A 24,248-nucleotide genomic window follows, 5' to 3' on the forward strand; every position below is an offset into this window, starting at 1 on the left:
GTGTGATTATGGTGACCCATATGGAGATTGTATATGGCACATATTGATCCACAACCACCACACCGGAGAAACCTTACCTCAAAAGCTATTGAACAACGGTTCGCACCGTTTTTGGAAACGTGTCGTTCAGTACCAGTTTCGATGTTCAGTACAATTCGCCACGCAACGTAGCAAACGTTGAATCGAACTGAACAAACCTCCAGTGGAAGTAAATATCGGATGACGATATAAGGTCACGTGTGATTGTTTCTGCAGGAAATTGACAGTGTCGGTCTTCAAAATGCAAATGATTAGCCACCGACATGTTCACACATTGAAGAAGTTTCTCGCCTGATTTACGCTATGCTTACTTTTTGAACTACGATATCAAATAACCAAAACAAACGTTAGCTAACTTGCTAGGGCAACGTGCTGTCAGCAACGCTAGCTAGCTAACACAACGTTACGTTAGCTAGCTAGCCAGCCAGCCAGCCAGCAACATTTCTCTGATAGCTAGCCGGTTTGGACCACAGTTATATTTACAGGTTTTGACATACACGGTCAAAATGGAGCTGTTTCAAGCCAAAGACCATTACATTCTCCAGAGTGGCGATCATGCTCTTTGGTGTAGCCGAATAGATGGGACCATGAATGTCAGACCTGGTAAGCAAAATACGTTTGTCAAGTGTGTTTTATATATATCATTTTTTTTTATAGCTAACGTACATCATCCATCTTTCGGACAGCAGAGCCATTGTAATGATATAATTTAAGTTACAATGTCAAGCCCACGGCATGAGAATTTCATATTCGCTTGTTGTCTTCGTTATCCAAGTTAACACTGCTATACGCGTTTACAATGACAACTCTGTAGGAAGCTGTGGCTCGGACAGCGCACCGTACTTAAATTCCAGTGCGTTTCATTCCATTTTTTTGTTGTTGATTGTAATGTAATTGTCTAGTTATCTTATCTGCCAAGTTATTACATCTTTATTGTTGCCATACTTTCATGAGGATTTCTGCCCCGTTGACCTGATATTCGGGATAACCAGACAAAGTGATGCTGATGTTGTGCAGAGCTAAGACTCTCGAGGGACAGTAAAAATTATTTAGCAGTAGGGGTTCCATTCAAATCAAATCTAGCCATGATTCGGGAAGCAGATGATAATGTCATTGTTTCCGTATGTTTAAAAAAAGTGTTTTAAATAGTGAAGTATTGAACAAAAGAGCTGTTAGGGTTCATAATTTTTCCCTCCATCCGTTCTTCGTTTTACATAAGAATTATTTAACAGATTAATGTGGCTACATGGTTAACCATTCATTTCCTGAAATACCACTTAAGCATCAGGTCCAGTGGTTCCTTATTTCCTTACGCTGGATTCTACATAATCAGACTAGTTAGCTGCTCACTGCTACACACTAAACTACCTTGCTGGACTTGTTCTGCACCCCAAGGGTCTTGTCAAAACACCTCCTCTTCTCTGTGACGAGTTAAGCTGGGAAAATTCCGAGCAAAGCCTACAGCTGAGCCTGTGAAGCTTGCCTTTCTGTAGTAACAAAAGGCAGTTGGGAGAGGGAGCAGCCATTGTGTATTGATGTGAATGAGTACCCTGTGGGCTGGCTGAGGTCACATGGGTGTGCAGCCAGCCTGAATAGGTTTGGGTTGCACCGCTCTTCCATTATTTAATTGGTAAAGAGTTTCTACTCCTCATTGGACCTGTTGACATGAGCACTGCCAGGAATTTCCACAATACACTTCTGAACATCTATGGTTGAGTTTCGCCCTAATGTACTGTAGCGTGTCTGTATCATGAACAAGCAGAGAGAGGTATGTAGGGGCAGCCCTTATTTTCCACCACCCTGCCCGGGCTCAAATGCTGAGGCCGGTACACAGAGTTCTCTGGCTCCATGGAACAGGAAGAGTTATTGTCTGAGCTGCCGATATGTTCTTCACTCTCCACCCTCTTTGTCGCCCATTCATGACTCAACTTGTCAAGGGTGTGTCAAGCAGTTGAAGTCTAGTTTTCTGTTATAAACAGTTTTAGTCAGCAGCATCAGTCAGTTTCTTTTGTAGGCTAGCTGTGATGTAGTCATTTGGCAGTGATGTCGTCATGCCCCAGTGCATCATGTTACTACACTATATATTTTTTTAAAGAATGGAAACTCACACTAGCTAGGTTTCCATCCAAGGCCTGTGAACCTCTGTGACCTGGTTTTCATACCTCTGTTTCAGAGGCAAAGAAATTGTCATGTATTCTCTAAATCATTTGTACTATTCTACCCAATTGATAACACACGTCTTTTTGAGCTCTGTGAAGAATCTCTTGATGCAGTAAATACTTCTGAACTTGGCTGCAGACAGTAGTAGCTAGATACTGAGTGCATACCGGTGATGCTCCATGATTCCTAACAGTACAAACAGAAACCCTCAGTCCAAGCCTAGCATGGAAGGTGCAGGAAATTGTCCACAGCCATGTATGGAATGTAAATATTATTAGGCCGCAATCCATCAACTATCATCAAACCGCTTCATTGCTCTTAGTGTGTAGAGCAATTTCTCTTAGAACATGTCTTTGCTTTGTGTCCACACCAAGTCTTTATTTTCTGATTGTCTCTTCTCTTTGTTATTTCAGCAACAGACCTGCTGTTAGCTTGGAACCCAACGTGTTTAGGCCTGGTTGAGGGTCTCGTCGGGAAAATACAACTTCATACAGGTAAGTGAAATGGTGTGGGCCTTGTGCTACAAGTGCCAACATTTGACACAACTGGATCATTTGAGACATGATTTGACATGTACGCATGCTTTCAAATGTTGCGCTGTGTGGCCCCCTTGCACAATATGGCCACAACTGTACCTTTATTGTCTGTAACCATGCCTTCTGTTCTTATTTGCTTGCACTTTTTGTTTCATAGCTTTCAAACCTCATCAGTGGTCCTCAAATACACAACACAAATCCCCCCTAACAAGCCCTAGAATGTAGCCCTAGGCTAGCCCTGGGGCTTGGCTACAGGCTAGTATGAGTAATGTTTGTGCGGTAGATGCTTTTGGGGCGACTCATTGTGAAAACACCCAGGATTACTGGATTGTTCTATTGCCTTAATGAGGTTTTGGATTAATTGTAGGAAGAGCCTCAGTCCTCAGAAATGCCAAGTATTTTCTTATGTTGTTTATGCAGTCTTTATTTACACTCACAAAGGTGTGCTAAATGATTTGAGGAAAAGGACTGAGACATAACTGTGAAAGATGAGTCAGTCGATGAGTCGGTAAACAAGTTCTTGCAGATTATCTTAAATAAATGTCCGTTTGACTTGATAATGCTTAAAGCAGTCAGTGTTGGAAGTTTGTTCTTTTTTTCCCTCACCTTTTATTTAACCAGGTCAGCCAGTTGAGAACAAGTTCTCATTTACAACTGTGACCTGGCCAAGATAATGCATAAAAAGGCAAAGCAAATATATTCAGAAACGTACTTAATACATAGGTTTTTAGAAGAGAACAGCATGCAAATACTTCTGATTCTAACAAACTGTGCATTTTCATGGTTGAAATTTCAGTTCGCTTAGCCAGATGCTGCGTTTCACCACCACATGAGACAGCAGACTGAGAGACTGTGAGAGAAAACAGCCGATGTAGTCACACCTATCGGAATGTGTGGAATTCTGTGCCTGTGATGACATATCCTTTACCCATTTCTGTTGGCAGATCTTCCTCTGGGTCTCATACTGATCCGTCAGAAAGTGCTTGTTGGCCAGATGCCAGGTGACCACAAAGTCTACAAGATCACCAAGATAGCTGTCATTCCTCTGTCTGAGGAAGAGCCTCTGGAGCTGGAGCTGGAGGTGAGAGACTGTGATGAGGCCCGTTTTATCTGGGCGCTTTATGGATCTCTGAGCACTCAAGTAGTTTTGGGCCTTTTTATGCAGTTTACACACGCAGCAGTTAACACATTACAATAGCACACCAGTGGCTACTTTAGTCTCCTTTTTAAATCTAGGCTACAGTCATGAGATGTAATGAAAACCATCGCTATCATCTAGGCTAGCTTTAGTTGTTTTACATTTAATGATTGCATTTCCATGTTTCTAGTAAAGTATCTCGATTGCCCTGTTTTGGTTGATACCTTGAGTCGCTACCAATTAATCACTTTTTAAGATATCACAATAGTGTTATTTTGATCTCGGAGGAATCGGGATTTTGCTTAGATGCCAGTCTTACAGGTGAGCCAGGATGATGATGATGATACATATACGGATAAAGATGATGAGGAAGTAAGTGAAACATTTCCAGAGAACGGGATGTGTTGGATAATCGTTTCTGTGGTATGTTTTTTAGAACATAGCCCTACATACTGTCCATACCACAGAATGATTATCCCACCCCGTCTAGGATAGGAATTCAGTAGCCCTGTGAAGTTGTGTTTAGAGTTTTATGAACCACTAGTTTTGGATGTTGACTTTTTTTTTTTTTTTTTTTTTTTGGTAGCTTTGAATTGATTTAATTAGCTAGAAAACTCATTGAGACCCAATTAACCCACAGATACCATACTGATTAGCTGTCATTCAACCTTTTAGACTTGTCCACAAGTATATTCCCGATTGTCTATCATTCCCTCTACATACATTTACATATATTTGGAATACTTTCATCATGCACTCAATCATAAGGAATTTTAATATCAGAATGCTTTGGTATGCTCAATTAGCCTAATCTGAACTGAATGAATGGTAATGCCTTCAAATGGGTTAAAAGTGAGTTATTTCCCAGAGTTCATATTTAAATTCCTGTTACGTATCAATATAGCGGAAGATCACGCTGGTATCTTAACAACGTACAATTTCATAGAAAGTGGGATAGAAAGTCTGCTTCTCTTTCAGCTTTGTAAGAAGCATCACTTTGGGATCGACAAACCAGAGAAGCTTGCACAGTCTCCAGATGAGTCGAAGTTCCTGATGAAAACTCTGAGTCAGATCAAGTCTAATGTTGGGGCTCCCACGAAGAAAAAGGTAAAACAATGTTTAGTACTGTGCTCAGATATCCCATGTATTATCATCTTACACACCAGTTGTACATTTTGGAATTGGTGCATTTGCTGTTTTTACACAAATCAATTGTTTTGTAATTTGGACAGTATACCATTTTTTTGTTCATTTACATTTTTTCCTTTCCATATTTTTTTATTTTGACAATTTAATACCATCCCTTTCCATGCCCACCACCCAGTATTCCCCTGCCTTTCAGGTCAAGGAAAACAAAGAAAAGGAGCGTCTCGAGAGGCGGCTGCTCGATGAGCTGTACAAGATATTCATGGACTCCGATTCCTTCTACTACAGCATGACCTATGACCTCACCAACACTGTGCAGCGGCAGGGAGACACAGAGAAGTCAAACTTGCCCCTATGGAAGCAGGTTAGGGATATTACTATACTCTGAGGACACAAGTCGCATTAACTGAGACATTTACTAAAATGCCGCATTAAATTGGGTCGCCACTTTGAGATGCCTGGTTTAAGTACAGTAGTATTAAACCACACATATTTTCTGTCTTTAAGATCAGTAGTTTAACTGCGTTTGACAAGTCAGATGAAGCAATTATGCTCGACTGATAAGTTATTTTCCTCTTCAAGGTGGATGACAGATTCTTCTGGAACAAACACATGGTCCAGGAGCTCATCGATCTGCAGGTTTGATGAATTTCAAGACTGTTTTTGACAGGAATGGATTGACTAGATATTAATTTGTCAATGTTCAGGTATAAGAGTGCTGATGGTCATAGTGCACTAGTGTGGCAGAGTCACTTATGCAAAACCCTGTTTGAACAATAGGGAAATGTTTGAGCAAGGAAAAGCTTAGTGGCAGCTATTATTGGAGTGATTGAAATCTATGTTAATTATATATACTGCACTACTGAATTCTCTCTTTATACACCTACATTTGGCATCACTGTATAGAGGTTGTAACTTTTCTTGTTGTGTTGCAGGTTCCAGAGGTGGACTTCTGGGTGACGCCCATCATCCAGGGCTTTGTGCAGGTGGAGGAGCTGGTGGTGAACTACAACGAGAGTCCAGATGAGGAGAAGAACAGCCCCGACACGCCGCTCCAGGAGCTCACCTGCGTGGACGACATCCACCCGCGCTTCACCGTGGCCCTCATCTCCCGCCGCAGTCGCCACCGTGCAGGTACAATACAGAGGTCAAAGGTCATGGCCAAATTGCTAGGTTCGAATTGCAACAGTTTGATAAGCAGATTTGTACCTTTTTCTTAAATAGAACTTGAATTACTTGATGATTAATAAACAATATTTTCTCTTCAACTTACTTAAAATGTCAGAGAAAACATTACGTTCTCATATAACTTAAGCCAGTTAAGCTCATTGGAAGGGGGAATGAATGATCCTAGTTTTCTTCTCCCAAAAGGGATGCGGTACAAACGCAGAGGGGTTGACACAGACGGCCACGTGGCTAACTTTGTGGAGACTGAGCAGCTGATCCACGTGCACAACCACTCGCTGTCCTTTGTGCAGAGTCGCGGCTCGGTGCCCGTCTTCTGGAGCCAAGCAGGCTACCGCTACAACCCCAGGCCTCGGCTGGAGAAAGGTCAGCGGGATATTTCCAATCCAAAAGAAGAATTGGGGAATAATGGGTGTGTTCGTTTTAAGCATGCCCTGTCCCCCTTGCGGGGGGGGTGGAGTTTTCTTTTCAGATCTAATGGAATGGTCTTAAATGTGCTAACTCTGCCCGTCCAGGACACTGGGCATCGTATACTTTCCCCTTTATAATCATCACTACTTGTTGAGTTTATGTGCAATTTCCAGATTACTTTTTTTTTTAGGTCGTCTGTATGACAGGGATTGTTTTCCTTACAATGTACTGTCTGATTTCAGGAGAGAAGGAGACAATTCCTTACTTTGCTGCGCACTTTGATGAACAGCTCAACCTTTACAAGAAGCAGGTGAGAAGCATTTGCCAGATAACATCGGCATTACTTTAAATCTTTAGAGTAAGACATTGGAGGAGGAGGGGGTGCTAAACTGACATGGAATTGTTTTAAGATGGTTTTAAGATGGTTATACTTTGGATCGTTTAGCTTTTTGATTTTACATTTTAGAACCCCTTTAAATAAAAAAAATCATTTAAAAATCATAAACAAGGTTTTGAAGTGTCAGATATTTACCCCCTTTTTTTGGGTAGGCACAAAATGGCATTCATACTTTCATTTGTTTTGTTTTTTAAACCCTACCGGTGACTTTCAGATGAGTCCCATGATACTTGTCGGGGTGAGAGTCTCCCCTTTCCATAGAGGGATCATAATAGTTTTGTAGGTCAAACCATTCGGACGTTTATATGAGAAGACCGATTTTCGGGATGTCTTATGGTCTGACAAACACCGCTCTAGTTCTGCCACCTTTCACCGCAGATGTGGAAGTGTGATACTGGCGGATGCGGTGGATTGAAAAAACGATATATCTAGCTTAAACTAACGGATTTGGATGGGGATTTTTTTTGTTATGTCACTTAGGTTGGTGCATCAATCGACTCGAAGGGGGTTAATATCAATACCAAAGTTTGAGTTTTCATTGAACTTAGACGTATCTAAATAAAGACTTATCGTTATAGTGAAGTTGATGCAATTTACAACTGTTTTGACAGGTCATCATTAACTTAGTGGATCAAAGTGGGCGGGAGAAGATCATTGGCGACGCATATCTCAAACAAGTCCTTCTATACAACAATCCTAACCTGACATATGTCTCTTTTGACTTCCATGAGCACTGGTAAGAAAATTGCTGCACAGAAACAATCTTGACAGCACAGATAATTTAATCGAATAAGTAAATCTAAATGAGGAAAGAATAACTTAAACTACAATACTTGTTATTTATTATAGTATGCACTTCCCCTGTATATATTTAATTCGTCTTCTTCTGTCTCATCAGTCGAGGTATGAAGTTTGAAAATGTGCAAACGCTGACAGATGCCATCTCCGATATTATTGCAGACATGAGATGGGGGTGGTAAGTGTGTGAGTGTATGTCATCCCAAACCCCAACAGAGACTCCTTTTTAATGCAAGTAAAAATCTTCAAATAATCAGTAATAGATAGCGCATGTGGCTCCATATCCCCATGCAATGCATCACAGTGTATACTCCTCTGTCAGGGTCGACCAGGCAGGAGTCATCTGCCACCAGGAGGGCATTTTCCGGGTGAACTGCATGGACTGTCTGGACAGGACCAATGTAGTCCAGGCTTCCATCGCTCGTGCTGTAATGGAGGCACAGGTGAGATTTCTCCCCACTTTGAACGCGTGTCAACTTAAAGCTGAGGATGTCATAACATTGCATTTCCTAGTGCTCTAATACAGATTTGAACTAAAGTCTGAGTTCGACACATAGTGTATATATATCAGATGAAATATTAAGGTGAAAGACCAAATGTAAAAACAACCTCTACTTTTGAGTGGAAGTGCAGTGCTCTGGCAACCTGTCCATGGTGACTGATTGTTAACTGTATGTCTCTGTGTCCCTCAGCTGAAGAAACTGGGTGTGATGCCCCCTGAGCAGCCTCTGCCCCTCAAGTGCTACAGGATCTACCAGGTCATGTGGGCCAACAACGGCGACACCATCAGCAGACAGTACGCCGGCACGGCTGCCCTCAAGGTAACATATTTTGCATGTGCGTTTTAAGGTAATATTAGGTTTGCGTCTTGCAACAGTATGCCGTCTTGGTTCTCCACAGAAGGCCTTCGCTTCCTGGGTAAATGTATCGAGTAATAAAACAAACAAGACTGGGCAAATATAACTACCAATTATATGAGGCCTCTGCAATTTGCAGGGAGAAATGTACACTACCGTTCAAAAGTTTGGGGTCACTTAGAAATGTTCTTGTTTTTTTAGTTTGATAAACAGACACTTCACAAGAAGGCCAGCGTCCCCGGGTCGCCTCTTCACTGTTGACGATGAGACTAGTTTTTTTACGGGTACTATTTAATGAAGCTGCCAGTTGAGGATTTGTGAGGTGTCTGTTTATCAAATTAGACACTAATGTACTTGTCCTCTTGCTCAGTTGTGCACTGGGGCCTCCCACTCCTCTTTCTATTCTGGTTAGAGCCAGTTTGTGCTGTTCTGTGAATGCAGTAGTACGCAGCATTGTACGAGATCTTCAGTTTCTTGGAAATTTCTCGCATGGAATAGCCTTCATTTCTCAGAACAAGAATAGACTGACGAGTTTCAGAAGAAAGGTCTTTGTTTCTGGCAATTTTGAGCCTGTAATCGAACCCACAAATGCCGATGCTCCAGATACTCAACTAGTCTAAAGAAGGCCAGTTTTATTGCTTCTTTAATTAGAACAACAGTTTTCAGCTGTGCTAACTTAATTGCAAAAGGGTTTTCTAATGATCAATTGGCCTTTGAAAATGATGGACTTGGATTAGCTAACACAACGTGCCGTTGGAACACAGCAGTGATGGTTGCTGATAATGGGCCTATGTAGATATTCTATTTTTTTTAAATCTGCAGTTTCCCGATACAATAGTCATTTACAACATTAACACAGTCTACACTGTATTTCTGATCAATTTTAATGGACAAAAACAAGGACATTTCTAAGTGACCCCAAACCTTTGAAAGGTAGTGTACATCAGGAGGATGGCAAAAATAATTTATAGTCCTCCAGACTCTTATTTTGTCTTCTGCTTAGATTAGCTTGTAATGCATGATATATAACCATGGCATAACATGTGAAGATAAGCACATTTTCTACATTATTTATGGAATTCACCATTTTGTTCTTGTATAATGGCCTGATCAGTGTTTTCCACTAGCGCCCTGGCTGTCGTCTATACAGTCAATTACAAACTCAAACTCTGCCGGATACTTTTCCCACCTAACTTATCTAGCCTACTTTTTTTTTTTTTTAAATTCGGAAGTCAGGGGGAAAAAGGTCAGCCGAGCCCCCTCCCGCTAGAATGAAAGATATGCATCTTCCAGCGATCTATTGATAGGACAGGTGCCTGTCAGTCACAAAGTGAGGGATGACAGGGAAACACTGCTGGTTTGACAGTCTGCTGTCTTTCCCGGTACCTGGGTGTATATGCACAGTTGAAGTGGGAAGTTTACATACACCTTAGCCAAATACATTTCAACCCAGTTTTTCACAATTCCTGACATTTAATCCTAGTAATAATTCTGTCTCTTAGGTCAGTTAGGATCACCACTTTATTTTAAGAATGTGAAATGTCAGAATAATAGTATTGATTTATTTCTGCTTTTATTTCTTTCATCACATTCCCAGTGAGTCAGAAGTTTACATGCACTCAATTAGTATTTGGTAGCATTGCCTTTAAATGGCCAAACTTGGGTCAAACGTTTGGGTCAAATGTTTGGGGTAGCCTTTCCACAAGCTTCCCAGAATAAGTTGGGTGAATTTTGGCCCATTCCTCCTGACAGAGCTGGTGTAACTGAGTCAGATTTGTAGGCCTCCTTGCTCGCACACGCTTTTTCAGTTCTGCCCACAAAATTTCCATGGGATTGAGGTCAGGGTGTTGTGATGGCCACTCCAATACCTTGACTTTGTTGTCCTTAAGCCCTTTTGCCACAACTTTGGAAGTTTGTTTGGGGTCATTTGCGACCAAGCTTGAACTTCCTGACTGATGTCTTGATGTTGCTTCAATATATCCACATAATTTTCCTCCCTCGTGATGCCATCTATTTTGTGAAGTGCACCAGTCCCTCGTGCACCCTAGTGCTTCACGGTTGGGATGGTGTTCTTCGGCTTGCAAGCCTTCCCCTTTTCCCTCCAAACATAACGATGGTCATTATGGCCAAACAGTTCTATTTTTGTTTCATCAGACCAGAGGACATTTCTCCAAAAAGTACGATCTTTGTCCCCATGTGCAGTTGCAAACCGCAGTCTGTTTTTTTTATGGCGGTTTTGTAGCAGTGGCTTCTTCCTTGCTGAGTGGCCTTTCAGGTTATGTCGCTATAGGACTCGTTTTACTGTGGATATAGATCATTTTGTACACGTTTACTCCAGCATCTTCACAAGGTCCTTTGCTGTTGTTCTGGGATTGATTTGCACTTTTCGCACCAAAGTACGTTCATCTCTAGGAGATAGGAAGGAGACACGTTCTAAGTGGAATAACAGCTGGGTGGTCCCATGGTGTTTATACTTGCGTGCTATTGTTTGTGGTACCTTCAGGCGTTTGGAAATTGCTTCCAAGGATGAACCAGACTTGTGGAGGTCTACATTTTTTTTCCCCTGGGGTCTTGGCTGATTTCTTTTGATTTTCCCATGATGTCAAGCAAAGAGGCACTGCGTTTGAAGGTAGGCCTTGAAATACATCCACAGATACACCTCCAATTGACTCGAATTATGTCAATGAGTCTATCAGAAGCTTCTAAAGCCATGACATAATTTTCTGGAATTTCCCTAGCTGTTTAAAGGCACAGTCAACTTAGTGTCAACTTAGTGTGTGTAAACTTCTGACCCACTGGAATTTTGATACAGTGAAATATTCTGTCTGTAAACAAAGTAGATGTCCTAACCGACTTGCCAAAACTATAGTTTAACAAGAAATTTGTGGAGTGGTTGAAAAACAAGTTTTAATGACTCCAAGCTGAGTGTATGTAAACTTCCGACTTCAACTGTACGGTGTGTTTGCAGTCAAATGTATTTACACGGACAGAGAAGGCATGATGCTCCTTTATCGTCTGTGTGAGTCAATTTGCACGTCCCATATAATGTGGTAACGATGAATCAAAATCCACTTGCCCTATTGTTTTCTGGCACATTCATTTTCCTTTTGCGTGCTTCTTATGCTGCCACAAAGTGCTAGCTCATATCGGCATACCGTGATTTGATTGATGAATAACAAGCTTGACTAGTTTGTACATGGTGTTCGAACTGACTGAATAAAGCCAATCTCGTATATCCTTGCCTTTCATAAATCACACCAAGTAGTTTATATGTCCATGGTATCGCATCAGGACAAATAAACTAAAGATCTCGTTTGTATTTTTGATATGAAGTCCATCAGGACTTGCCAGACATTGACGTCTAAGTGAGTGACTCGTCAGTAGCTGGTAAGAGAGCCATTAATTTGGCTCCCTTAATTTGCATGTTGGTAGGCTTTTTTTGCTGATTATCTGCAGATAAATTATGAAAACATAAGATGAAGATGGTGAATCCTCCTTACTGCAGGAACAATAGAGGCTACCTGAGCGTTAGCCTCACTCTGGTCCAAAATATGATAAAAGTAAACAGATGTATTTGTTTTAAAAGCTAATGATACTTATATGGTATTTTCAAAGATATTGATATGCTGTATGTCTACTGATTTAATCAGTGTTGACAATGGAGTAGTGAACTGCTGCTTTCTTTGTAGCAAAGCCCTGCTTCATTTTAACACCTGCTTCAATCATACCTGTATTGCAGATAGCTGAGAGAATTCCTTTAAAAGGAAGCTTGAAGTCTTGAAGTCAGCAGACTCTTACAATATTATTTAAGAAATCTGGGTCAGTTGTTAAACAAGTGTTTATTTTTAATTTTTATAAATGACATGCTGCAATTCACAGAGTTCCAAACACTTGTGGAAATTATTTCACTAATTTAACTAATAGCGTATAATCTCTTAATACATACAGTTGAAGTCAGAAGTTTATATACACTTCGGTTGGAGTCATTTAGAACTTGCTTTTCAACCACTCCACACATTTCTTGTTAACAAACTATAGTTTTGGCAAGTCGGTTAGGACATCTACTGTGCATGACACAAGTAATTCTTCCAACATTTGTTTACAGACAGATCATTTCACTTATAATTCACTGTATCACAATTCCAGTGGGTCAGAAGTTTACATACACTAACTTGACTGTGCTTTTAAACAGCTAGGAAAATTCCAGAAAATGATGTCAGGGCTTTAGAAGCTTCTGATAGGCTAATTGACATCATTTGAGTCAATTGGAGGTGTATCTCTGGATATATTTCAAGGCCTACCTTTGAACTCAGTTCCTCTTTGCCTGACATCATGGGAACATCAAAAGAAATCAGCCAAGACCTCAGAAAAAAAATTGTAACCGGGGGATCCTGGCTGGCTAGTTTTTCTATTTGGCTGGTTGCTCCATATACTTGTGGAAAACACTGCTGATAAAGGCTGTTCTTAAGGGAGTAAACTGTTTTTTTTAAAGGCAGTCGCATGAAAGGCTATCTGTTCTGGTTTAACTTAAAAGCCGAGTTCAGTCAATTCAGTTTTACCTGTGTTTTGTATCATATTGTACATTAGCTGATGAAACTAAGACTGTAAAAGTGTGACTTTTCAATCAGTGTTATTTTCTTGATAGTTGCTGGTTGAAAATAAATAAAATCTACATGGGACTTTCTAATTAGCCCGTTTGAGAGTAAATTCTCGGCTTGCGTAGGGACATCAACCAGGCGGGAAATTGGTTAATAGACCAATAGTAAAGAGTTCCAAACCTCTGCCAATAACTGCTCTTTTTTTTTTTTTTTTGGCCTTTCCCATTCAGACCACTCCCAGACAGTCCTAGCTAAATATTTGCTTATGAAAACAATTTTTGCCCATTTTTCATGGAAAACTAGTACACATATTGATACCTAGAAATGGTTTTATATTGATATAAAAATGGCTGCATTGGGCTTTTAAGACAATTGTTGTGCAGACTGAAAATGGGAAAAATGAACAATGTTTACTCGACACAGCCCTAAGTCAGGAAGAGTATAAAAGGGATCAGACGGTGACTCTATCTTGCTTGTTTTTTAACATGCTCTGTCTGTAATCCATTTATAAAGGGAGACTTCACCAGAACGGGGGAGAGAAAACTGGCCGGGGTGATGAAAGATGGCGTGAACTCAGCCAACCGTTACTATCTGAACCGCTTCAGGGACGCATACAGACAAGCAGTCATTGGTAAGGAAATACCTGTAATACTTTACTTAAAGCCTGCGGTTATAATGCTTTATGATGCAGTTGGGATTCGTTCTAAGACATGAATATGTATGACCCCCTTATGTCTTAATATCTCATAATGAGCCTGACTAAATATCAATAGCCAGTTAAATCAGTAAAAAATATAAAACATGGAAAGACACAACATATTATGAGCCTTATTATAAGACACAGGTTCATATACGATTATAACAAGTTAAAATGCATTATACCGGCAGGCTGTAAGTACAGTAAAGTGTTATCAAAATGGATTCCACCCTCAGTCTCAAAACAATCACTCAGTCCTAATCTCAAAAGTGTGACTCGACCGTTCTCGTTCTTCAACCTCCTCTCTCTCTCTCCAGATCTGATGATGGGGCATCCTGTGACGGAGGACCTATACTCCATCTTCAGTAAGGAGAAGGAGCATGAGGAGAAGGAGCAGGAGAGCCAGAGAGTAACCCAGGAGCAGGTCAGCCTCCTGCTGCAGACCTACATGCAGCTGCTGCTGCCCGACGATGAGAAGTTCCATGGGGGCTGGGCCCTTATCGACTGTGACATGAGGTTAGTGCTGGAACGATCTATAAATCAAAACTCTAAGCTTTAACACTGAAATCCTTTCGAAGAGCTTGCTCTCGTAGTTTGTTCTCCCAACACTTTGTTAGCCAGCTCAGTTCAGTTCAACTTTATTTATCCCCTCAGGGGTAATTAAGACACCCTTCAAAATCAACACCTTGAAAGTGTTTATTCCTCAATAAATTGTTAATGTGGAAAGCAAATATTTCTCCTCATCAGCCTTATTGATGCAACCAGCAAGGATGTGGATGTTCTCCTGCTGCTATCCAACAGTGCATATTACGTTGCCTAGTAAGTGCCTGGATTTATTACAGAACAGTAATATAGTCTAATACATGTATTTTAGCTGTTCCTCATATATATTTCTGTTTATTTGCTTTTGTTTTTACAGTTATGATGAGGAAGCTGACAAAGTCAATCAGTACCAGCGCCTCAACTTAGAGGGTTTGGAAAAGATTGAAATAGGTGAATGTTTCTAGAGGAATTTAACTCCACCAAGTGAAAATTCCAAAATGTTGACCGGGTCTGAGTCCTTCACAACTTCATGATTTATTTTACACTGTAAAGCTACTAAGCACACACTATACACATGGCTTTCATTATTGTACACAAATTCTGAATGATGCAACTACTCTTTTTTTTTTCAACAATTTTTCTTTACCACAAACATCTTAGTTACTCATGAATAAAGCTCACAACATGTCCTATGTGTTCTTTTGTAGGCCCAGAACCCACTCTGTTCGGGAAGCCCAAATTCTGCTGTATGCGTCTACACTATAATAATGGGGAGACAAGTGGTTATTTTCACACACTAAGGGCCCTCACAAGGAATCCTGAGGACGATGGTAAAGGTATGGGAAGATTTCATTAAGCTGTCAGCATAAAACTAGTCAACCGTGAATAAAACCTGGTAGATTGGAAGCACACTGCCCGTATATCTCAAAAACAACCTGAAATCCTTATCCTGACAGCCTTTGTGGGAATTATTCATTTTATTTCAGACACGTTGCAGTGCATCGCAGAGATGCTTCGCCTAACTAAGCAAGCCATGGGACTTGACCTGCAGGTGGTTGAAAAGAAACTGGAGAGGTGAGTTGGAATACATTATCACTCGATCTAGATCTTCAGAATATTCTTCTCTTGCAGTTCAGTATGTCTATATTATCCCTTTTACACATGTTTTCCAAAAATATATCTCATTGACATGGATGTGCATGATAAACCCTGGCCCTGGCTAAAATACTAAGACCGTATAGTGTTCAATTTTGTTGAACCTTTATTTAAATAAAACTATTTTCTGGACAGGGCTTCTGTTTATCATGCATGTCAATTAGATTATATTGATAGATATATATTTTTTAACCATTTGTTTCAGGAGGCACAGTAAACCTCACGAGGACATCATGGGCATCCAGGGCAGACACCCAGACCAGGTCCTGGGCAGCTCTGGTCTGGCTCAGGGCAAGAGCTTCCTCCTCAACAAGTTCTCCTCCCTCAACCAGAGGGTGAAGAAGTCCAACGTCAACATGGGCTCCTTCAAGGGGAGACTGGGAAACACCTTCTCCACCAAGCCGGACGTGAAGGTGAACTTTCTGAAACCCACCATGGGGGTCACCCTCTGGAAGTCTGATAGCAGCTTGGAGACGTCGGACGGGGCCAACATCGGCCCGGCTCTGAAGGACCTCTGTGACAACCACTCAGAGATGTCATCAGACTCGGACTCCTACAACTCGGACGAACAACTGCGCTCCAGCTCCTTGGAGAATGTGGACTACGTGCTGCCCAGCTGCGGCATCGTGGCGTCGGCTCCGCGACTAGGCAGTCGAGGCAGCGTGGAGCTCAACATCCGGGTCACTGGCTGCGACAGTAAGCAGGAGGCTCCGGCTCTAGCCAGTCCTGAAGACCAGTCCCCCGGGGTTACCTCGGAGGCTGAGGAGGCCATCCTGATAGACTTTGGAACTCCAATTGATGCCTATTGCCACCAATTCATCCAAGACGCGCAGACCAAACCTGTGGAGGTGTTCGGGGAGCAGGTGGCTTGTAGCCTCCCCACACAGAACCCACAAGTCCCTCCACATGCTAAAGGCCCCCTGGCCCCAGACGGACACCCAGGTTCAGATCAGCAGGAGGAGGAGCTCCAGCTCCCTCCCAGGCCGTCCCAGCTAGATGTTGCCTCCGGCCCCAATCTCCTGACCGTCCAGAAGCCCATCTCTGCAGCTTCCGGCAGCTCCCAGAGGAGCCTGGGCTCTCACATGGAGGGTAGCCTGGGCCCCTCTCCCGCCGACAGCAACGGCAGTCGCGTGGTCTCCCCCTTTGCCAAGATCAAGAGCTCCATGGTGCAGGTGGCCAGCCTGACCCAAGCTGGACTGACCCAAGGCATCAACTTTGCTGTGGCGAAGGTGCAGAAGAGCCCAGAGCCAGAAATGGCCACTCTAAACGAGACCCAAGAGAACGAGCTGAAGGCAATGTTTACACAGTGCCAGACCAGGATCATACAGATCTAGCACTTCCCAAGTTGTAGCCTCTAAGCAGGTTTTTGTACAGTTTCTATGTGACTTCCAGTACAGTAGCGTAAGCTGACTCTGCTTAGAACCCCACTCTTCAATTTCCTCTATAGTTGACATGACCATGTTTACAGCCAGTGTTGTGTAGTGTGTGTATAATACTCCAGCTCTATATGACAGCATCCTTAATCCTGTTGCATTTCCTTTCGAGAGATTTTCCAGATATATTTGCATGTCAGGTTATTGGTAATAACTAAGGCAGGTAATATCCAGTGTATGTTGAGAGGCAAGCTCTGGATTTATCATTTTGGTGATCCCATATGTGCAGTGCACCAATTTGGCATTTGTGATAATAGGCCTAGTTTATAGCTCTGTTACCAAAAGAAGTACAAGTTTTTGACAATTTTTCTCTTGATTTTCAAAGGGCAGATCCATGTTAGATAGTCCCCTAATAAGAAAACAAACTGCTTGTAGAATCAGTGTTGCTGAGTTTCTCCCTACCGATATTGGAAATGTACCAAGGTAGGACTTAATCAAGGTACAAGAACTCCGGTTAGAGTATACTGTTTTGATATGTAAATATTGTACTGTATGTACAGTGACTATCATACATATTTATCCCTGTTGGATTTCTTCACATTTTGTTACACAAGTGGGATTAAAATGGATTTAATTGTCAAAGATTTCCATTGAGATTAATGTAAAATATAGCACTAATATATCTTGCTTTGGTAAGTACTCACCCTACAGCTGTGTCTTGGGTAAGTCTCTAAGAGCTTTGCCCACCTGGATTGTGCAATATTTGCCCATTTTTATTTTATTATTTTCAAAAATCTTCAAATTTCAAGTCTTGCTATAGATTTTCAAGCAGATTGAAGTCAATCTGTAACTTGGCCACTCAGGAACATTCATTGTCTTCTTGGTTAGCAACTCCAGTGTAGATTTGGCCTTGTGTTGTAGGTGATTGTTCAGCTGAAAGGTGAATTCCTCTCCCAGTGTCTGGTGTAAAGCAGACTGAACCAGGTTTTCCTCTAGGATTTCGCATGTGCTGAGCTCAATCCCGTTTATTTTTATCCTGAAAAACTCCGTCTTTGCCGATGTCAAGCATACCCATACCATAATGCAGCCACCACCATGCTTGAAAATAAGGAGGCAGTTCCAGTGATGTGTTGTTGAATTTGCCCCAAACAAAAGGCTTTGCATTTAGGTCAAAAATTGTGTTCCTTTGCTGTGTTTGTTTTTTTGCAGTATTACTTTAGTGCCTTTATTGCTTACAGAATGTATGTTTTGGAATATTTGTATTTTTCTTTTCAGTCATTTAGGTCATTTTTGTGAAGTCACTGCAATGTTATTCATCCATCCGTTTTCTCACATCACCACAATTCTGAAGCTGTTTTAAAATCACCAATGGCCCCATGGTGACATCCCTGAGCAGTTTCCCTCATGTCCTGCACTCAGTTCAGAAGGATGACTGTATCTCTTATGTGTTTGGGTGGTTTAATACATCATCCACAGCATCAGTATTAACTTGACCATACTCAAAGAGATATTCAATGTCTGATTTGTTATTGTTACTCATGTACCAACCACGGACCTTCTTTGTGGGGCGTTCTCCCTGTTCTTTTGTAGTTCAATCTGTGCTTGAAATCCAATACTTGACTGACAGACCTTATATGTACTGTATGGGGGACAGAGGAAGGTGTAGTCACACAAAAATCATGACATCCCCTATTATTTCACACAGTAACTCCATGTAACTTATTGTGATTTGTTAAGCGAAATGTTACTCCTGAACTAATTTAGGCTTGGCTAAACAAAGGGGATGAATACTTATGCAACAGGTATATTTTAGTTATTACATTTGTATTCATTTGTTAAAAAAAAAAATCACTTTGACATTATGGAGTCTTTTGTATAGGTCAGGGATGGGCATCTCGAGTCCTCGGGGTGCCGGAGTGGTGCCGCGCACTTTTACTCCATCTCTAGCAAACAAAGCTAATGTAACTTAGTTGCGTTCTACACTGAAGATCATGATTAGTTGATTATTGGAGTCAGGGGCGTTAGCTGGGGGAAAAGTGTGCCGTCAATCAGGCCCCTGAGGACTGGAGTTCCCCCATGCCTGGTGTAGATCAATGACAAAAAGATAACAATTAAATATTTTTCAATCCAACTTTCCAACGCAACAAAACGTGAAGAAATCCAAGGGAGTGAATACTTAAATATATTTGTTCCATGTGTAGAACCTTTCTATTGACCAACATATATTGATGGACATAGCACTATAGTAGCAGTCAAAAGTTTGGACACACCTGCTCATTCAAGGGTTTTCTTTCAAGGGTTTTCTTTATTTTCTTCTACATTGTAGAATAATAGTGAAGACGTCAAAACTATGAAATAACACATGGAATCATGTAGTAACCAAAAAGGTGTTAAACAAATGAAAATATATTTTAGATTTTTCAAAGGAGCTCTTTGCCTTGATGACAGCTTTGCACACTCTTGGCATTCTTTCAACCAGCTTCACATGGAATGCTTTTACAACAGTCTTGAAGGAGTTCCCACATGCTGAGTACTTGTTGGCTGCTTTTCCTTCACTCTGTGATCCAACTCATCCCAAACCATCTCAATTGGGTTGAGGTCAGGTGATTTTGGAGGCCAGGTCATCTGATGCAGCCACTCCATCGCTCCTTCTTGGTCAAATAGCCCTTACACCACCTGGATGTGTGTTGGGTCATTGTCCTGTTGAAAAACACATGATAGTCCACTAAGCGCAAACCAGATGGGATGCTGTGTTAACCATGCTGGTTAAGTGTGCCTTGAATTCTAAATAAATCCGTGGCACCAGCAAAGCACCCATGCTTCAGGGGGGGAACCACACATGCGGAGATCATCCGTTCACTTACACTGCGCATCACAGACACGGTGGTTAGAACCAAAAATCTCAAATTTGGACTCCTTAGACCAAAAGACAGATTTCCACAGGTCTAATGTCCATTGCTCGTGTTTCTTGGCTCAAACAAGTCTTCTTATTGGTGTCCTTTAGTAGTGGTAGTTTCTCTGCAGCAATTCAACCATGAAGGCCTGATTCAGATGTGAGATGTCTGTTACTTGAACACTGTTAAGCATTTATTTGGGCTGCAATTTCTGAGGCTGGTAACTCTAATGAACTTATCCTCTGCACCAGAGGTAACTATGGGTCTTCCTTTCCTGTGGCGGTCCTCATGAGAGCCAGTTTCATCATAGCGCTTGATGGTTTTTGTGACTGCATTATAAGTAACTTTCAACGTTCTTGAAATGTTCTGTATTGAAAGACCTTCATGTTTTAACGTAATAATGGACTGTTGTTTCTCTTTGCTTATTTGAGCTGTTCTTGCCATAATATGGACTTAGTCGTTTGCCAAATAGGTCGTATCTTCTCTATACCACCCTTACCTTGTCAGAACACAACTGATTGGCTCAAACACATTAAGAAGGAAAGAAATTCCAGAAATGAACTTTTAACAAGGCACACCTGTTAATTGAAATGCATTCCAGGTGACTATGAAGCTGGTTGAGAGAATGCAAAGAGTGTGCAAAGCTGTCATCAAGGCAAAGGGTGGCTATTTGAAGAATCTGAAATATGAAATCTATTTTGATTTGTTTAACACTTTTTTTTTGGTTACTGCATGATTCCATATGTGTTGTTTCATATAGTTTTGATGTCTTCACTATTCTGCAATGTAGAAAATAGTAAAAAATCAACAGAAACCCTTGAATGAGTAGGTGTGTCCAAGCTTTAGACTGGTACTGTATGTCTCAGTACAGTTTGGCTTTTGATCACATTGATGTTAGAGTAAGATGCACTGCAACTGAACATTTCCGAGGGGTAATGAGCGTGTTTACTTGAGCATACCCAATATTCACTTTCAACTGACAAAATAATGTTGGTTTGATTCTGTAAGCATTAGTGGATAGAGAGGACTTAATAAAAAATTGTACATAAATGAGTGTACCTGATATGAGGGTGCGTTAGGTTTATGAAACCCAAAGTCTCATGTTTGACACTGTACAGTAGCATATAGAATAATGCAAAGTGGCACGTCCAAACCTTATAAAAACACACTTCAAATGCTTTATGCACTCCTGAATCTAAAGCGTGGGCTTTAACAGGAAATGAAAGTGGGAGATTGTGTATAACAGGTATTTATGGCAAATCCACCTTTTTTAGAGTTTAGTTTATTCCATCATGTTGCAGCATCATTCGTTTGATCTTAGTACTGTATATGAGATCCTTTTCAAGGTAGCGCCATCTTTATCTTGGGATATTCTATCACCCGGCTTATGCTTTTAAATGGTGTTGAATACTCATGGACATGAGCTTCGTGTGTGTTTGTGTGGCTCATGTTTGTAATAATCTTGCATTGCCAGTCCCTTGGGAGACTGGAGATTGTGTAACAATAGATGTGCAGAAAAGCATCCCAGGCACCTGCTGCTGGTATATTTGTGTGCCCTCTGTAGAAATAGAACTCTAATATCTGTGATGTAAAACTTTTGGAGGGATACAAATTTGCATACATATTGAGTCAATGGAATGGCATTTGACACAGGTACACCGCATAGGCCAGTTTCCTGGACCTAGATTAAGCCTAATACTGGACAAAAAAAAGTGTTGATGAAGATTATCCATTTGATGTGCTTTTTTAGTCCGAGAAGGCCCTACAGAAACATTCCTTATATGTAATGATTATGCCCTGTATCTAATGATTGTTATGTGTTTAGTATATGTTATCTGGGGCGGCAGGTAGCCTAGCGTTTCGAGCGTTGGGCCAGTAACCGAAAGGTTGCAAGATTGAATCCCCGAACTGACAATGTAAAAAAAAAAAAAAAAAAAATGTTGTTCTGCCCCTGAACAAGGTCGGACGACTGTTCTCCGGTAGGCCATCATTGTAAATTATAATTTGTTCTTAACTGACTTGCCTAGTTAAATCAAAAATAAATAAATGTGACTGTGTTAAGGCTTGTGAACCTCATAATATGGGGTGTTGCTGTGAACACATTATGTATGGAAGTTGTACAGAACAGTATCGTAACTCCTGTAACTCCCAATCAAAGGGGGGTGCTCCAGCAGGTCTTTCCTGTTGATCCATGGCCTTTTCCCTGTGGTTTATGGGCCAAACCACAAGATCATCTGGGAACCAGGCAGTGCAGCGCTACTTTCATTTGGTTAGTGAGATCCATTGGAATATGTTACTGATTCTTAACCAGTATTCTCCAACCCTATTCCTTAAGCGCCCTCCTGTAGGATTTCGCTCCAAACCCAGTTTTAATTAACCTGATACAGCTCAACAGCTAATTATTAGTCAGGTGTGCAAGATTAGGGTTGGAGTGAACCCACAGGACGGTATCGCTCTAGGAACAGGATTGGAGAGCCCTGTTTAAACACTGACGACACCCCCTAAAGCAGGGTTCCCTAAATGGCGGCCAGCGGGTGGTTTTATTTGCCCTCCCCCCCCAAGTTTTTTGAGCCCCAAAATATTTTTTTTGTTTGTTTAATGGTCTTTGTTGGATATAAGAAAACACCAGGAAATGAGCTTCAAGTGATTTTAATTTGAGAAATCTGTTCAAGTATTTCCAAGAATAATAGAGACACGTGATTATAAACAAATGAAAGCAAGGTTTGAAATTATTACATTTTATTCCAATATGATATCGGTTTGGGCTTCTTGCGGTTAATTTGCAATTATGTTCCGGCCCCCCCGACCATCAGCTCAAGAAAACAAATCGGCCCGCGGCTGAATCTCGTTGTCGACCCCTGCCCTAAAGGAATGAATACTTAGTTAGGACCAGCCCCTAACTCATTTCAACCTCTTTATTAAACTCCTCTGGGTGTGGTAGCTTCTACTAGGAGTATCTTCTGTTCTTCCTCGGGCAGGAATATCCCAAGATAAATGGTCACTGTCTCCTTTATAACGTTTGTTTCTGTACTAATCTGTCATTTCATCTGTTCTTCACAGAATTCAGTGGTGTAGCTTGCTCACCCGCTGTATCCCAGAGTCTGGGATGGTTGTACATGTTTCTGTGTAGCCTTTATATAGTGAGTCTGTTGTCTGTCCTGGGAATTGTGGGTGCTGACTCCTCAGTCACCAGACCTGCTGATATTGTCTTGCACTGCCAAACCTTTAATATGATCTCTGCAATGCAATAGGAATATAATAAGGCTTTAAGCAGGGCTACGGGTTGCATTTGTGATGTGATTGTATTTAGGAATGCATATACTGGACTGGAGCAACTCGGACCTACTGTAAAAATTAAGTTTCTTTAAAGTGTAAACATTCCTTTTGAGATGGGGTTTTAGTGTTGGAATTGTGTATTTTTCTCTGGCTAGAGTAAGCTAGTCTAGGGGTTAGGGTTAAGTGGAAGGGTTAGCTAACATGCAAAGTAGCAAGTAGTTGCTAATTACCTACAATGTTAAAGTTGTCTGTGATGAGATTTGAGCTCGCAACTTTTGGGTTGCTAGATGTTGGTGTTACACGCCCACCCATCTACCCACCAACCTCCCTGTTTTTTGCCTTAAGTAACCATCTGTCTTGTGTAACCATACCAAATGTAACACATCGTACTAAACTGAGTCTTGGATCTACGTACAGAATAGTACTAAACGCTCAATGGTTGACTTCACTTACCAGTGTTTCCAAACCCTGGTCCTCGAGCACCCCCAACAGTACACAGTTTTGTTGTAGCCCTTGACAAACACCTCTCATTCAACTCATTGAGGGCTTGATGATTAGTTGACATGTTGAATCAGGTGTGCTTGTCCGGGGTTACAATAAAAATGTGTACTGTTGGGGTTACTCGAGGACCTGGGTTGGGAAACACTCACTTTTATACCAGACATGCTCCAGTAAGGATCCTGCCTAGGTTTGCAACCCTAATCCTGCCCATAGAAAATGTAGTTACATTTGTGAGTGATGACGCAACACAATTGCATAAGTACATTTTCCTGCACTGTCCCATGTCTGTGGTTGTACTTCCATCTCTTTAAATGGACTTGTCATGTTTTCATGTTGTACTCTTATTGAATATTAAAATATCCTATTTATTCATATTTCTACTGTTGTCCTTTTCCCTGTGTTTAGGAAAAATATACTTTAGCTATTCTTGAATTTCAGTAAATTGAAGGTATTAACTATTTTACATAGTCCAACTGTTCTGAATCGGTTTCATGAGTTGAAGCGTGAAAATGTTCACCCAACTGTCATATTACAGTACCAGTCA

General features: G+C 41.2%; 1 protein-coding gene across 4 annotated transcripts; it reads left to right on the forward strand.

Annotated features, from left to right (window-relative positions):
• Positions 1-263: 263 nt before the first annotated feature.
• Positions 264-24,078, forward strand: inpp5f (inositol polyphosphate-5-phosphatase F). 4 transcript variants are annotated; one of them, XM_064932099.1, is made up of 20 exons: positions 264-642; positions 2,613-2,693; positions 3,680-3,816; positions 4,852-4,980; positions 5,198-5,383; positions 5,602-5,658; positions 5,955-6,153; positions 6,391-6,570; positions 6,858-6,925; positions 7,624-7,748; positions 7,911-7,988; positions 8,133-8,253; positions 8,503-8,631; positions 13,779-13,896; positions 14,280-14,478; positions 14,710-14,781; positions 14,882-14,955; positions 15,213-15,341; positions 15,492-15,579; positions 15,866-24,078. In XM_064932099.1, exons 1-20 carry the CDS (start codon positions 546-548, stop codon positions 16,992-16,994), a joined length of 3,396 nt encoding a protein of 1,131 aa, XP_064788171.1. In that variant the 5' UTR covers positions 264-545; the 3' UTR covers positions 16,995-24,078. The 4 variants fall into 4 exon arrangements, with proteins under 4 accessions (XP_064788171.1, XP_064788172.1, XP_064788173.1 ...); XM_064932100.1 differs by having other exon boundaries at positions 5,216-5,383; XM_064932101.1 differs by lacking the exons at positions 264-642; positions 2,613-2,693; positions 3,680-3,816 and adding an exon at positions 3,833-4,245.
• Positions 24,079-24,248: the final 170 nt, after the last annotated feature.

Source organism: Oncorhynchus masou, chromosome 23 (genome assembly GCF_036934945.1).
Source record: "Oncorhynchus masou masou isolate Uvic2021 chromosome 23, UVic_Omas_1.1, whole genome shotgun sequence".
NCBI lineage: Eukaryota > Metazoa > Chordata > Actinopteri > Salmoniformes > Salmonidae > Oncorhynchus > Oncorhynchus masou.

Excerpts from the sequence above, each read along its gene's own strand:
- inpp5f (XM_064932099.1), top strand. The coding sequence starts at position 546 with ATGGAGCTGTTTCAAGCCAAAGACCATTACATTCTCCAGAGTGGCGAT. Across the intron at positions 5,659-5,954 it reads AGGAGCTCATCGATCTGCAG|GTTCCAGAGGTGGACTTCTG; the intron begins GTTTGATGAATT and ends GTTGTGTTGCAG. Across the intron at positions 6,926-7,623 it reads TCAACCTTTACAAGAAGCAG|GTCATCATTAACTTAGTGGA; the intron begins GTGAGAAGCATT and ends CTGTTTTGACAG.